Source organism: Heptranchias perlo, unplaced genomic scaffold (assembly GCF_035084215.1).
Source record: "Heptranchias perlo isolate sHepPer1 unplaced genomic scaffold, sHepPer1.hap1 HAP1_SCAFFOLD_1464, whole genome shotgun sequence".
Lineage (NCBI taxonomy): Eukaryota > Metazoa > Chordata > Chondrichthyes > Hexanchiformes > Hexanchidae > Heptranchias > Heptranchias perlo.
Window position 1 is genome coordinate 2291 of NW_027138716.1, and position 16274 is coordinate 18564.

The window sequence follows — 16274 nt, forward strand, 5'->3', positions numbered from 1 at the left end:
CGAACAGCCTAGCTCTAATTTTAAAGTTATGCCCCCTTGTTCTGGACTCTCACACCAGAGGAAATGATTTCTCTCTATCTGCCCTGTCAACACCTTTAATCATCTTAAACATCTCAATTAGATCACCCCTTAATCTTCTATACTCAAGGGAATCCAAGCCTAGTCTGTGCAACCTGTCCTCATTATTTAACCCTTTTAGTCCCGGTATCATTCTGGTGAATCTGTACTGCAGCCCCTCCAAGGCCAATATATCCTTCCTGAGGTGTGGTGCCTAGAATTGAATGCAGTCTCTCCAGATGCGGTCTAACCAGAGCTTTATATAACTGGAGCAGAACTTCCAACCCTTTGTATTCCAGCCCTCTTGAGATAAAGGCCAAAATTCCATTAGCATTTTAAATTAATTTTTTGTACATGTCCATTAGTTTTTATTGATTTCCCTACATGGACCCCTAAATCTCTCTGCTCCAACACAGTTCCTAGCTTCTTACGATTTAGAAAATACACTGATCTATCTTCCTTACGTCCAAAGTGGATGACCCTGCACATCCCCACATTGAACTCCATCTGCCATAGTTTTGTCCACTCGCTTAATCTATCAATGTCCCTTTGCAACTTTCTGCTCCCATCTACATTATTTACTGTGCCACCTAACTTAGCGTCATAAGCAAACTTAGATATACAGCTCTCTATTCCTTCATCTAAGTCATGTATAAATATAGTGAAAAGCTGAGGCCTCAGTACAGATCCCTGGGGGACACTCTAGTCACATCCTGTCAATTAGAGTACATACCCATTATCCCTACTCTCCGTCTTCCACCTCCTAACCAACACCCTGCCCATGTCAAAAGGTTGCCCCCAGTTCCATATGCTTTCATTTTTGCTAACAGTCTCTTATGTGGAACCTTATCGAATGCCTCCTGGAAGTCCATATAAATAACATTATAGACACTCCCTTATCTACCACATTAGGTACCTCCTCAAAAAGTTCAACTGGGTTCGTTAGACATAACTTACCCGTTACAAATCCATGCTGGCTCTCTATGATCAGCTCATGTTTGTCCAAGTGCTCAGTCATTCTGTCCCTAATGACAGATTCCACTAACTTCCCCACAACAGACGTTAGATTAATAGACCTATAATTTCCTGGTTTCTCTCTCCCACCCGTCTTAAATAGTGGAGTGACATTGGCAATTTTCCAATCCAAGGGAACAATTCCTGAATCAAGAGAGTTTTGGAAGATAATGACTAATGCATCAACAATTTCCTCACCTACTTCTTTTAATACCCTGGGATGAAAACCATCAGGTTGTGGAGATTTGTCAATTTTCAATCTCATTATTTTCTCCATTACCATTTTTTTACTTATATGAAATCCAATAAAGACCAGCCGATCGAGGATTGCTTCACCTGAACCATTCCCAATACACCAACAATCCCACAATCATTATGACCATCGTCCTTACTTCCACCATCCCATTGTCTTCCTTCACTCCAGAATTATGGATCTTGCCCTCACTTCACTACAAAGATAAATACCAAATCCAGAACAAAAAACAAATTTATTAAACAAATATTGTCAAAGCATGGCAAACACAATCATGAATAACCCTTATGCAAGTCCTTAGTGCCTGTCTTTTGTGTGCTCCTTTCCCCATCCTAGTGCTCGTATGAAGTATATTCCCCAGGGGCTGCGGCTTAGGTGGTTGGAGGCTGCTGAGCTTCCATTGGAGTCTTCAGATGACCTTGAGCAGCTCTGGGCCTCTCGGCCTGGGCCGGGGCAGTCTGGCCCAGGTGGCTGTGTGGCACTAACATGGGCACTGGTGGATTGGGTGTTGGGAGAGCATGGAGCTCTCATGGAGCCCTGGCCACTCTCCTGGGATGGCACCTCAGCAATCCTAGGGCTCTGCTGGAGAACAGAGTGCAGGAGTGATGTGATGCTCTGGAAGCTCCTATCAACAGTAGGCATCAGAGCCAAGATAGCAGCTATGAGAGATGTCTGGTGGGCGCCACTGTGGCGTTGATGGAGCTGACCACTCGGTCCATGTTGGACAGAATGGTCTCCATGCTCTGCGTGAAGCCTTGACACAAGTTGGTCAAGCTCACTGGAAGGCGGCCCAGTGCACCAAACATTTCGTGGTATATTCCCATCAGCCTTCTTCGGTAGCGTGGGCCTTTGAACTGAGTCCTCCAGCGAGCTGGCACCTGTGTCGTCCTATTCCCTGTACTGGCTCCTGCACACTTGTGCCCAGTGATTCACCACGTGTGGACACCTCCTCTAACCTATCCTCTAAAGTCCGCATAGTGCCAGTCTCTCAGTGCTGGCTGCAGCCATTTCTATGTTCAGAAATGTTCCCTTCATTCTGCATTGTGAGATTATAATCAGCTGGCCGCATGAATGTTATGTGCTGCTTAAGTCAACACTAACACTTGCATGCAGCGCTCCCTGCCCCCACCCCCTGCACCCCCACCCCCTGCGCACCCACCCCCTGTGCACCTACCCTGAGCCCCATCCCCAAGCCTGCCCCCGTGCCACCGTCCCCTGCGCCCCTGCACCCCCTGCCCTCTACATTGCAAGGACCACATACATCTACCCCTTTACCGTTGCTTGTCTCCACCCCTACCTCAGCTCATCTGCCACTGAAACCCTCATTCAGTTCCTTGTGACCTCCAGATTTGATGACTTCAATGGTCTCTTGGGCTTTCATCCTCCACCTCTACAAAGTTCAGCTCATCAAAACTCTGCTGCTTGTAACCTATTCCACACCAAGTCACCTCTATCTTGTTCACTTCCGTTGGTTCCTGGTTTCCTAATGCCTCATATTTAAAATTCCTATCCTTGTATTCAAATCTCTCCATGACCTCACCCCTCCCTATCTCTGTAACCTCCTCCAACATCCCCCTCCCCCGCCCCAGAACTCTCCATTCCTCTGACTCTGGCATCTTGGGCATCATTGGTGGCCGTGCCTTCAGCCACCGATGCCCTTGTTCTGGAGCAGTGTTGGGGGAGGTTTGTGGCTGTAGAGGAGGTACACAGATGGAGATAGGAGAGGCAATGAAGGGATATAAACACAAAAATGACAATTTTAAGTTTAAATGAAAAGAATTCTTACCAGAAGTATTTGTCAGGTGGGGGATCACACAGAACCTTGCAGCAGAAAGTTACACTCTGCCCCTCACGTCGGACTTTGCTCACCGGCTGTTTCGAGATGTATGGCTTCTCTACATTGCACAAAGAATAAGATTTAGCAAAACAAAAAAAGATTCTCAAATGATTCCAGGAAGTTGTGTACGTTCTTGGTTTGATTGTTTCCTGTTCCTCTGGTTGTATTAGTTGAGTCCTGATTATATAGATTGTGGTGTCCTAGTTATGTAGATTGTGTCCTGGTTATATAGGTTGTGGTGTCCTAGTTTTGTAAGTTGTGTCCCGGTTATATAGGTTGTGGTGTCCTAGTTTTGTAGGTTGTGTCCTGGTTACAGAGGTTGTGGTGTCCTAGTTATGTGGGTTATGTCCTGGTTATAAAAGTTGTGGTGTCCTGGACAAATCCAATCCAGCCAATTACCGCCCCATCAGTCCACTCTCAATCATCAGCAAAATAATGGAAGGTGTCCTAGACCGTGCTATCAGGCGGCACTTACTCACCAATAACCTGCTCACCGATGCTCAGTTTGGGTTCCGCCAGGACCACTCGACTCCAGACCTCATTACAGCCTTGGTCCAAACATGGACAAAAGAGCTGAATTCCGGAGGTGAGGTGTGAGTGACTGCCCTTGACATCAAGGCAGCATTTGACCGAGTGTGGCACCAAGGAACCCGAGTAAAATAGAAGTCAATGGGAATCAGAGGGAAAACTCTCCAGTGGCTGGATGCATACCTAGCACAAAGGAAGATGGTAGTGGTTGTTGGAGGCCAATCATCTCAGGCCCAGGACATTGCTGCAGGAGTTCCTCAGGGCAGTGTCCTTGGCCCAACCATCTTCAGCTGCTTCATCTATGACCTTCCCTCCATCATAAGGTCAGAAATGGGGATGTTCACTGATGATTGCACAGTGTCCAGTTCCATTCGTAACCCCTCAGATAATGAAGCAGTCCGTGCCCGCATGCAGCAAGACCTGGACAACATCCAGGCTTGGGCTGATAAGTGGCAAGTAACATTCGCGTCAGACAAGTGCAAGGCAATGAACATCTCCAACAAGAGAGAGTCTAACCATCTCCCCTTGACATTCAACGGCATTACCATCGCCGAATCCCCCACCATCAACATCCTGGGGGTCACCATTGACCAGAAACTTAAATGGACCAGCCACATAAATAATGTGGCTACAAGAGCAGGTCAGAGGCTGGATATTCTGTGGTGAGTGACTCACCTCCTGACTCCCCAAAGCCTTTCCACCATCTACATGGCACAAGTCAGGAGTGTGATGGAATACTCTCCACTTGCCTGGATGAGTGCAGCTCCAACAACATTCAAGAAGCTCGACACCATCCAGGACAAAGCAGCCCATTTGATTGGTACCCCATCCACCACCCTAAACATTCACTCCCTTCACCACCGGTGCACTGTGGCTGCAGTGTGTACCATCTATTGGATGCACTGCAGCAACTCGCCAAGGCTTCTTCGACAGCACCTCCCAAACCTGCGACCTCTACCACCTAGAAGGACAAGGGCAGCAGGCACATGGGAACAACACCACCTGCACATTCCCCTCCAAGTCACACACCATCCCGACTTGGAAATATATCCCTGTTACTTCATCGTCGCTGGGTCAAAATCCTGGAACTCCCTACCTAACAGCACTGTGGGAGAACCTTCACCACACGGACTGCAGTGATTCAAGAAGGCGGCTCACCACCACCTTCTCAAGGGCAATTAGGGATGGGCAATAAATGCTGGCCTTGCCAGTGACGCCCACATCCCATGAACAAATTAAAAAAAAGGTAGATTGTGTCCTGGTTAGTTAGGTGTGGTCCTGTTTATACAAGTTGTGTCCTGGTTAGATAGGTTGCGTCCTGCTTACATAGATTGATATCATTGGATCATAAAATCATAGAAATTTACAGCACAGGAGGCCATTCGGCCCATCGTGTCTGTGCCGACCGAAAAAGAACTTTCCAGCCTAATCCCACTTTCCAGCTCTTGGTCTGTAGCCTTGTAGGTTACAGCACTTCAAGTGCATGTCCAAGTACTTTTTAAAAGTAGTGAGGGTTTCTGCCTCTACCACCCTTTCAGACAGTGAGTTCTAGACTCCCACCACCCTCTGGGTGAAAACATTTCTCCTCAGCTCCCCTCTAATCCTTCTACCAATCACTTTAAATCTACGCCCCATGGTCACTGACCCCTCTGCTAAGGGAAGTAGGTCCTTCCTACCCACTCTATCTAGGCCCCTCATAATTTTGTACACCTCAATTAAATCTCCCCTCAGCCTTCTCTGTTCCAAAGAAAACAACCCCAATCTTTCCTCATAGCTAAAATTCTCCAGTCCTGGCAACATTCTCGTAATGATATAGGTTGTGGTGTACTGGTTATATAGGTTGTGGTGTCCTGGTTATATAGGTTCTGGTGCCCTGGTTATATAGATTGTGTCCAGTTTATATAGGTTGTCCCATGTGACCTTTGTACTCTGCTGAAACATTAATTTTCTTCCAGAGACTTCCCTTTTCTCCTTGCCTCATCCTTCACCATTGGCAACCCTGCATTACCTCATTCAAAGGACCATTCTTCATGTATGGGTCTAGACTGTGAGTATGGATCATCCACTGAACAGAGATCAGGAGTGGGAACTATGTCGATTTAATCGCATTCCTAGCCCAGAGGCATTGATTCTAAATTATGGCACCCATTATTGTCCAGGTGGAAATCAGATGACACATCACAGATCAGGAATCAATTCTGCAACTTTTTGGTCTGTATGGTCAGTGTGGCAACATGTGACACATTTACTCCTCTTAACCATTGCTAGGCCCTGTCTGAAATATCAAATTGTTTTGCTGATGTGCTGCCCACTGTACTTTACAGGAAATTGCAAAACATTGTTTGGTTCAGTCTGGGGCAAATGTTCCCCTAGAGTTACGCTGACACTCCCTTGTAATTCAGGAGGGCAGAGGCAGAAGATCAGGTGAAGCATAATTGGCTGTTCAATGAGGCCATCCATAATGGGCGGCCATACTGAAATGACAGGAATATGTCATGTGATGTATTTTGTGTGATTTGTTCATTCGTGTTGCTTTGTCCTGTGGAGCAGGACTTAAAATTTAGGTACCCTCCAAAAGCAGTTTAATCAATCACAAGGTACTTGATTAGATTCCCCTCCACCAAAAAGAGGAGCTTATATAAGTTTACTTTAATATAAGTTTTAAAAAATGGTAATGGAAAAAATAATGAGACCGAAGATTGACAAATCTCCAGGACCTGATGGTTTCCACCCTGGGGTATTAAAATAAATAGATGAAGAAATTGCAGATACTTTAGTCATGATCTTGCATAGAACCATGGAACCATAGAAAAGATACAGCACAGAAGGGGGCCATTCGGCCCATCGTGTCCACGCCGGCTCAAAGAACAACCAGGTGCCCATTCTAATCCCACCTTCCAGCACCCGGTCCGTAGCCCTGCAGCTTACAGCACTTTAAGTGCAGGTCCAGGTACTTTTTAAAAGAGTTGAGGGTCCTTGCTTCTACCACCAATTCGGGCAGCAAATTCCAAACACCCACCACCCTCTGGGTAAAAATATTTTTCCTCATGTCCCTTCTAATCCTTCCGCCAATCAGCTTAAATTTATGTCCTCTAGTTCTTGAACTTTCTGCAAGGATGTAAGGAATCTTACAACACCAGGTTATAGTCCAACAATTTTATTTTAAATTGTTGGACTATAACCTGGTGTTGTAAGATTCCTTACATTTGCCCACCCTAGTCCATCACCGGCATCTCCACATCATTTCTGCTAGGAGAAACAGGTACTTCCTGTCTACTCTATCTACACCCCTCATAATTTTGAATGATGTGGAGATGCCGGTGATGGACTGGGGTTGACAATTGTAAACAATTTTACAACACCAAGTTATAGTCCAGCAATTTTATTTTAAATTCACAAGCTTTCGGAGGCTTCCTCCTTCGTCAGGTGAACGATTTTTCACATCGTTCACCTGACGAAGGAGGAAGCCTCCGAAAGCTTGTGAATTTAAAATAAAATTGCTGGACTATAACTTGGTGTTGTAAAATTGTTTACAATTGTTCATAATTTTGAACACCTCAATCAAGTCTCCCCTCAGCTTCCTCTGCTCCAAGGAAAACAACCCCAGCCTATCCAATCTCTCTTCGTAGCTGCAATTTTCATGCCCTGGCAACACTCTTGTAAATCTTCTCTGCACTCTCTCCAGAGCAATTACATCCTTCTTGTACTGTGGTGACCAGAACTGCGCACAATACTCCAGCAGTGGCCTTACCAGCATTTTATACAGTTCCATTATTACATCCCTGTTTTTGTATTCTATACCTCGGCTAATAACGGAGAGCATTCCGTATGCCTTCTTCACAACCTTATCTACCTGTACTGCCACCTTCAGGGACCTGTGCACATGCACTCCAAGGTCTCTCACTTCCTCTGCCCCTCTCAATATATTCCCGTTTACTGCGTATTCCCTTTTACTGTTTGCCCTCCCTAAGTGCATTACCTCACGCTTCTCCGGGTTGAACTCCATTTGCCACTTTTCCGCCCACTCCACCAACCCATTGATAACTTCTTGGAGTCCACAGCTATCCTCTTCACTATCAACTGCACGGCCAATTTTTGTGTCATCTGCAAATTTGCCAATCATGCCCTCTACATTCAAGTCCAAATCATTAATATATACCACAAACAGCAAGGGACCCAACACTGAGCCCTGTGGCACACCACTGGAAATGGATTTCCATTCGCAAAGACACCCATCGACTTTTACCCTTTGTTTCCTGTTACTGAGCCAATTTTGGATCCAATTTGCCACATTTCCCTGTATCCCATGGGCTTTTACTTTTCTGACCAGTCTGCCATGTGGGACCTTGTCAAATGCCTTACTAAAATCCATGTAGACAACATCCACTGCACCACCCTCATCAATCCTCCTTGTCACTTCCTCAAAGAATTCAATCAGATTTGCAAGGCATGACCTTCCCTGAACAAATCCATGCTGACTATCCCTGATTAAACCATGCCTTTCTAAGTGACAGTTTATCCTATCTCTCAGTATTGATTCTAATAGTTTGCCCACCATCGAGGTAAGACTGATCGGCCTATAATTGTTCGGCCTTTCCCTTGTACCCTTTTTAAACAATGGTACTATGTTTGCAGTCTTCCAGTCCTCCGGTACCTCCCCTGTATCTAGTGAGGATTGGAAAATGATCCTCAGAATATCCACTATTTCCTCCCTGGCTTCCTTCAATAGCCTAGGAAACAATCCAACCGGCCCTGGTGACTTATCAACTTTCAAGGATTCCAGTCCCTCTAGTACTTCCTCTCTCGTTATGTTTACCTTATCCAATATTTCACACCTCTCCTCTTTAACTACTACGTCCAGATCATCCCTTTCCTTTGTGAATACGGAGACAAAATATTCATTTAAAACCCTACCCACATCCTTTGCTTCTACACACAAGTTACCCTTATCATCCCTGATAGGCCCCACCTTTTCCTTAGCTATTCTCTTCTTCTTAATGTACTGATAAAACATCTTTAGGTTTTCTTTAATCTTACTAGCTAATATTTTTTCATGCCCTCTCTTTGCTTTCCTTATTTCCTTCCAAAATTCTCTTGATTCAGGAATTGTCCCCTTATTTGGAAAATTGCCAGTGTCATTCCACTATTTAAGAAGGGTGGGAGAAACCAGGAAATTATAGGCCTATTAATCTAATGTTTATTGTGGGGAAGTTATTAGAACCTGTCATAAGGGACAGAGTGACTGAGCACTTGGACAAACACAAGCTGATTAGAGATAGCCAGCATGGATTTGTAACGGGTAAGTCATGCCTAACGATCCCAGTTGAATTTTTTGAGGAGGTATCTAACCTGGTAGATGAAGGGGTGTCTATGGATGTTATTTATATGGACTTCCAGGAGGCATTCAATAAGGTTCCACACAAGAGACTGTCAGCAAAAATAAAAGCACATGGAATTAGGGGCTACCTTTTGACATGGGTAGGGTGTTGGTTAGGAGGTAGGAGACAGAGAGTAGGAATAACGGATATGTACTCCAATTGGCAGGATGTGACTAGATGCCCCCAAGAATCTGTACTGGGGCCTCAGCTTTTCACTATATTTATACATGACTTAGATGAAGGAATAGAGAGCTGTATATCTAAGTTTGCTGATGAAACTAAGTTAGGTGGCACAGTAAATAGTGTAGATGGGAGCAGAAAGTTGCAAAGGGACATTGAGAGATTAAGTGAGCGGGCAAAATTGTGGCAGATCGAAGTTCAATGTGGTAAAGTGTGAAGTCATCCACTTTGGACGTAAGAAAGATATTTTCTAAATGGTGAGAAGCTAGGAACTGTGGAGGAGCAGAGAGAATTAGAGGGTCCAAGTACAGAAATCACTAAAAACTAGTGGACAGATACAAAAAAAAAATTTTAAAAGGCTAATGGAATGTTGGCATTTATCCCAAGAGGGCTAGAATACAAAGGGATAGGAGTTATGCTTCAGTTGTACAGAGCTCTGGTTAGACCACATCTGGACTACTGGGTTCAGTTCTGGGCACTGCACCTCAGGAACGATATATGGGCCTTGGATGGGGTGCAACGCAGATTCACCAGAATGATACCAGAGCTAAAAGGGATAAATTATGAGGACAGGTCGCACAGACTAGGCTTGTATTCCTTTGAGTATAGAAGATTAAGAGGTACTTAAGATGATTAATGGATTTGATCTGGTGGGGGAGTCCAGAACAAGGGGACATAACCTTAAAATTAGAGCTCGGCCATTCAGGGGTGATGTCAGGAAGCACTTCTTCACACAAAGGGGAGTGGAAATCTGGAACTCTCTCCCCCAAAAAGCTGTGAGGCTGGGGGTCAAACGAAAATTTCAAACCTGAGATTGATAGATTTTGTTAGGCAAGGGTATTAAGGGTTACGGAACCAAGGCGGGTAAATGGAGTTAAAGTGCGGATCAGCCATGATCTAATTGAATAGCGGAACAAGCTTGAGGGGCTGAGTAGCCTCCTCCTGTTCCTATGTTTGCAAGATGCTCCCTTATTGTCAGATTATTAATTAATTCTGGCTTGTTACTCATTGCTAAATCTAGAATGGCCCATTCCCTTGTCAGTTCTAAAACATATTGGCACCAATATTTATGGGGAGGCGAGGAGCATATGGGGAGAAAAACCCGGCAAAACTGGGGAAGCAGAGGTCCTGCTCAGCTTAACGGCAGGACCTCATTAACATTATTTAGTTCCGTTTCCTGCCCAGCAGCCAGCCGAATGGACAGGCTGGTCGGTGGCCGAGAGAGAACACTGGCAGCAAGAGGCCGCAGTCGGGGACCCTCAGGGATAGTTCCCGGCAATCGGCGAGGGTGGGGGGGGGAGAAGTCAGGTAGCAATTGGGATGGTAGGAAGGTCGGGATGCGATCGGGGTGGTTGGGGTGGGGGAAAGAGAGGGGAGGCTGGCGATCTGGGCTGGGGAAGACCAAAGGCTTCCTTGAGGAGCTGAAGGGAACACTCCTGTTCTTCCTGGCCCACAAGGAGTGCTGAGAAAGGCACTTACCTTGTCGAGCTGGCAGCTTCCGCCTCCATTTCACTGCCAAATTCCCACGCAGCAACAGTCAATTTTAAATTGGGCTCCCAATTGCACTGTGGGAGTCCGATTTAAATATGTTAATTGAGTGTCCCATTTCCCCATGCACAACACTCGGACGCCCCGCTATCCACCGTGGTAAAAAAGGCAACGAGCGCATGCATGGTGCGTTGGGGTCCCTGTATTTAATTCTTTAACCCCCCCCCCCCCAACCCTCTCCCCCCCATTGTGGTGGGGAGGGTGTTAATATCGAGGCCATTGTTTCAGAAAACTGTCCTGAATACACTCTAAAAATTTACTGCCTGCACAATTTGAGCTTTTTTACATCTTCCAGTCTATGTGCAAATTAAAATATCGCATTCTATCCACTTCACCTTTGCTACAAGCTTCTCTGATCTCCGTATTTATACTTCACTGGTGTCAGGGGGTCTGTAGATAATTCTCACCACAATCTTGCATCCTTTGTTTCTTAATTCTACCCAGATTATTTCCACTGCCTGCTCACCTTTACTGATATCCTGCCTTTCACCTACAGTAGTATTCATAAAATTATAGAATCTTAGAAAATTTACAGCACAGAAGGAGGCCATTCAGCCCATAGTGTCCGCACCGGCTGAAAGTGAGCCACCCAGCCTAATCCCACTTTCCAGCACTTGGTCCGTAGCCTTGTTGGTCACGGCTCTTCAGGTTATCATCCAGGTACTTTTTTAAATGAATTGAGGGTTTCTGCTTCTACCACCCTTTCAGGCAGTGAGTTGCAGACCTCCACCACCCTCTGGGTGAAAAAACTTTTCCTCAGCTCCCCTCTAATCCTTCCACCAATCACTTTAAATCTATGCCTCCTGGTTACTGACCTCTCTAATAAGGGAAGTAGGTCCTTCCTATCCATTGTATCGAGGCCCCTCATAATTTTGTACACTTCAATTAAATCACCCCTCAGCCTCCTCTGTTCCAAAGAGAACAACCCCAGCCTATCCAATCTTTCCTCATAGCTAAAATTCTCCAGTCCTGGCAACATCCTCGTAAATCTCCTCTGTACCCTCTCTAGTGCAATTACATCCTTCCTGTAATGAGGTGACCAGAACTGTACACAGTACTCAAGCTGTGGCCTAACCAGTGTTTTATACAGTTTCAGCATAACCTCCCTGTTCTTATATTCTGTGCCTCGGCTAATAAAGGAAAGCATTCCATATCCCTTCTTAACCACCTTATCTATCTGTCCTGCCACCTTCAGGGATCTGTGGACATGCACTCCAAGGTCCCTCACTTTCTCTACACCTTTCACTATCCGCCCATTTATTGTGTATTCCCTTGCCTTGTTTGACCTCCCCAAATGCATTACCTCACACTTCTCCGCACTGAATTCCATTTGCCACTTTTCTGCCCACCTGACCAGTCCATTGATATCTTCCTGCAGTCTACAGCTTTCCTCCTCACTATCAACCACACGGCCAATTTTTGTTTCATCTGCAAATTTCTCAAACATGCCACCTACATTTAATTCCAAATCATTAATATATATCACAAAAAGCAAGGGACCTCGTACTGAGCCCTGCGGAACCCCACTGGAAACAGACTTCCAGTCACAAAAACACCCATCTACTGTTACCCTTTGCTTCCTACCACTGAGCCAATTTTGGATCCAACTCACCTCTCTCCCTTGGATCCCATGTGCCATGTGGCCCTTGTCAAAAGCCTTGCTAAAATCTATGTACACTACATCAAATGCATTACCCTCAGCGACCCTCGTTGTTACCTCCTCAAAAAATTCAATCAAGTTAGTCAGACACAACCTTCCCTTAACAAATCCATGCTGACTGTCCTTGATTACTCCGTGCCTTTCTAAGTGATGGTTTATCCTGGCCCTCAGAATTGATTCCAATAATTTGCCCACCACTGAGGTTAGGCTGACTGGCCTGTAATTACTCGGTCTATCCCTCGCTCCCTTTTTAAACAATGGTACAACGTTAGCAGTCCTCCAATCTTCCAGCACTGAGGATTGGAAAATGATGGTCAGAGCCTCCGCTATTTCCTCCCTTGCTTCTTTTATCAACCTGGGATACATTTCATCCAGTCCTGGTGATTGATCTACTTTCAAAGATGCTAATCCCCTTAGTACTTCCTCTCTCACTAAGTTTATCCCATCCAATATTTCACAGTCCTCCTCCTTAACTACAATGTCTGCATCGTCCCTCTCTTTTGTGAAGACAGACGCAAAGTATTCATTAAGAACCATCCCCACATCTTCCGCCTCCACACACAGGTTACTTTTTTGGTCTCTAATAGGCCCTACTCTTTCCTTAGTTATCCTCTTGCTCTTAATGTATTTATAAAACATCTTTGAGTGTTCCTTGATTTTACTTGCCAATATTTTCTCATGCCCTCTCTTTGCTTTCCTAATTTCCTTTTTAATTTCACCCCTGCACTTTTTATACTCCTCTAGGCTTTCTGTAGCATTTAGTTCTCGGTGTCTGACATAAGCTTTCCTTTTCTGTCTTATCTTACCCTGTATGCTCCTTGACATCCAGGGGGCTCCAGATTTGGCAGCCCCGCCCTTTTTCTTTGTGGGAACATGTTTACTCTGCACCCCTTGAATCTTCCCCTTGACAGCCTCCCACTGCTCTGACACTAATTTACCTTCAAGTAGCTGTTTCCAGTCCATTTTTGCTAAATCACTTCCTAGCTTAGTAAAATTGTCCTTTCCCCAACTGAGAACTTTTACTCCTGTTCTATCTTTGTCCTTTTCCATAACTATGCTAAAACTAACTGAATTATGATCACTACCACCAAAATGCTCTCCCACTGATACTCCTTTCACCTGACCAGCCTCAATTCCTAAAACTAATTCCAGAAATGCCCCCTCTCTTGTTGTCCTTTAACAATATTGTTCCTCCTCTTCCTTTCCCCATTTCCCTGACCTTGCTAAAGACCTTACAGTCTGGAATATTAAGGTCCCATTGCTGGCCAGTTTTAGCCAGGTCTCTGTAATGGTCACTGCATCGTACCCTTAGAGCTGAATCTGTGCTTCTAATTTGTTTGTTTTATTCCTAATGCTACATGCATTTGTGTGGAGAACTCTGATTTGGTCACCAGTCCCCACGCATCCCATTGGCTGATGGGATTATTCTCACACTTCTTAACTTATCACATTTTTTCAATTTATCAACATTCCTGTATTATTTATCTGATATATTATTAATTCCTCTACTATTATTGGAACTTGAATTATTTATACCTCATTTTCCATCAGAACTTTACTCCCTTCCCTTCTCTATCTCAACTTTAGGTTATCAGTTTTACCATTATTTCTAGCTGAACCCCCTACCCACTTTATTGGTTTAAAGTCCTTTCTACGGCCCTACTTATCCTTTCAGCGAGGACCTTGGTCCCAGCCCAATTCAGATGGAGCCCATCCTAGCGGCTTTCTGTCCCAGTACTGGTGCCCGTGTCCCATGAAATGGAACCCCTTCTTCCCACACCAATCTCTCAGCCATGCATTCACCTTCCTGATCTGTTTGTCCCTATGCCATTAGCACGTGGCTCGGGTAGTAATCCTCGAAATCCTGCCTTTTAATTTAGCTCCTAACTCCTGATATTCCCTCAGCAGGACCTGCTCCCTGTTCTTTCCTATGTCATTTGTCCTGACATGGACCACGACAATGGGATCTTCCCTCTCCTTTTCCAAATTCCTTTCCAGCCGCTTTGAAATATCCCTTACCCTGGCACCAGGTGGGCAAGACATCCATCGGGACTCTCGGTCACGACAGCAGAGGACACTATTTATCCCCTAATTATCGAATCCCCTATAACTAAAACCTTTCTATTCTTCTCCTCCCCCCCACCACCTTGAACTGCCTCCTGCTCCACAGTGCCATGGTCAGCATTCTGGCCATCCTTACCACAGCTTTTCTCCTTATTCCCACAAGTAGCAAGTACATCATTTCTGTTGGACAGGACCAGATTCTGTGGTTCCTCCTTCCCTGCCTCCACTAGGTTCCCTTTACCCTGATGACTGTCAGTCACATTCTCCTGTTCCTGTACCTGCCTCTCTCTGCGTGGTGTGACTGCAATAGTGACGGGTGTGTAATAGTGATGGGTGTGTAATAGTGAAGGGCACGCAATAATGTGAAGGGCGTGCAATAATGTGAAGGGCGTGCAATAATGTGAAGGGCGTGCAATAATGTGAAGGGCGTGTTATTATGAAGGGTTGTAATAATGTGGAGTGTGCATTATTGTCGGGTATGTAATAATGAGGAGTGTTTGTAATCATGAGGTTTAGTGTATTTTGTGAAACCTCTAATTTGAGTGATAACCATTACCAGATCTCTTGAGTTTCACTTCAATGGTAGACTGTTTACTGTTGCTAACATTCAGTGTGATAACTGCGGTGCCATAGTAAGCTTTCTTGATTTTTAAGGCTGTTTTGCCATCAGGGCAGAGGCCGGGAATCCTGAACTTCCCCTTCTCATCACAGACTGTTAGGATATTGTCCGAGTTGCCCCGAAGGTAGACAGTTGCCTTGGAGGCAGGAGCTCCATCTTGAAGATGTACAGAACCATAAAGTAGATGCTCCTCACACATGCATCTGCTGCACTGGGCATTCACACGACCCATAGAGCATTCCAGCTCACAACCTGCAACAAAGAGTTCAAAGCTGGAGATACTCAAATAACACACATCTGCTGTTAAAATACAAAAGGATCAGCATGTTCAAGAACAAAGAAAATATAATATTTCATATTTTCTATAGACAGAAAAATAATGCTTTCAGCAAATGAAGATATCTGTTCATTTACAATATTCAGCTCCTTAGAAGAGTGTAATTGTAGGGAGTTAGTACATTCACTGCAAATTCACCCCTTACAGAGGGGTCAGTGACCTGCTGCATTAGAGAGGGACGAGATTTTCTTCTTTCCTGCTGGGTTTTAAGCATTGCCAAAGCAGGGCACAGAGATGAGATGCTGGTGTGGAGGATTTCACATTGGAAACACCATCCATCAGATCGCCCATCAATTCATTTCAATGGAAGGAAAATCAGGTCATTTCAGTTACTGCTGCTTATTGCCCAGGTGGCAAAGAAGAAAATCTACTCCAGGGTAACAACAGGAGTCAGGACTACCCGATGTACATTACCCACTGAGTAAAGAGAGGGTAACTATAGGGGTGAGTGCTGTCTGTGTAGAACACCCATCTTATAGTAAGAGTACTGGAATCGATTAGTACCCTCTACGTGACATGGTGCTGCTAGATTTCTCCCCATGTGGAAAGTGGATAGGAAAGATATGCCGAGTAAATCTGAAATTGTGATGTTAGTTTGTATTTTCCGTTGGTGTTTCACAAAAGTTTTATCAAGTTTAATGGCCTAGAATTTCCTCAAAATAATTTACTCCGCTGTTGCCCCTTTAAAAAAAATGTGCCCATTCCAGAGGGAGTTACATACGAGTTTCCTGAGTACTGATTTGTATTCCCATTGATGCAGGCATCAGTGTAAAACGGGTGTAAGCAGCTGAACTGCCTG

At 44.9% G+C, this 16274-nt stretch overlaps 1 protein-coding gene across 1 annotated transcript in view; it reads right to left on the bottom strand.

The window, feature by feature from the left end:
• Positions 1-1621: 1621 nt before the first annotated feature.
• The window catches only part of LOC137309053 (cartilage intermediate layer protein 1-like), a 28070-nt gene continuing 13417 nt past the window's right edge, over positions 1622-16274 (bottom strand). Inside the window, exons 3-5 of the mRNA XM_067977390.1 lie at positions 15076-15390; positions 3111-3219; positions 1622-1949 (exon numbers count right to left, since the gene is read on the bottom strand). Coding sequence (XP_067833491.1) covers positions 1622-1949; positions 3111-3219; positions 15076-15390 — 752 coding nt within the window. The remainder of the gene's footprint in view (positions 1950-3110; positions 3220-15075; positions 15391-16274) is intronic.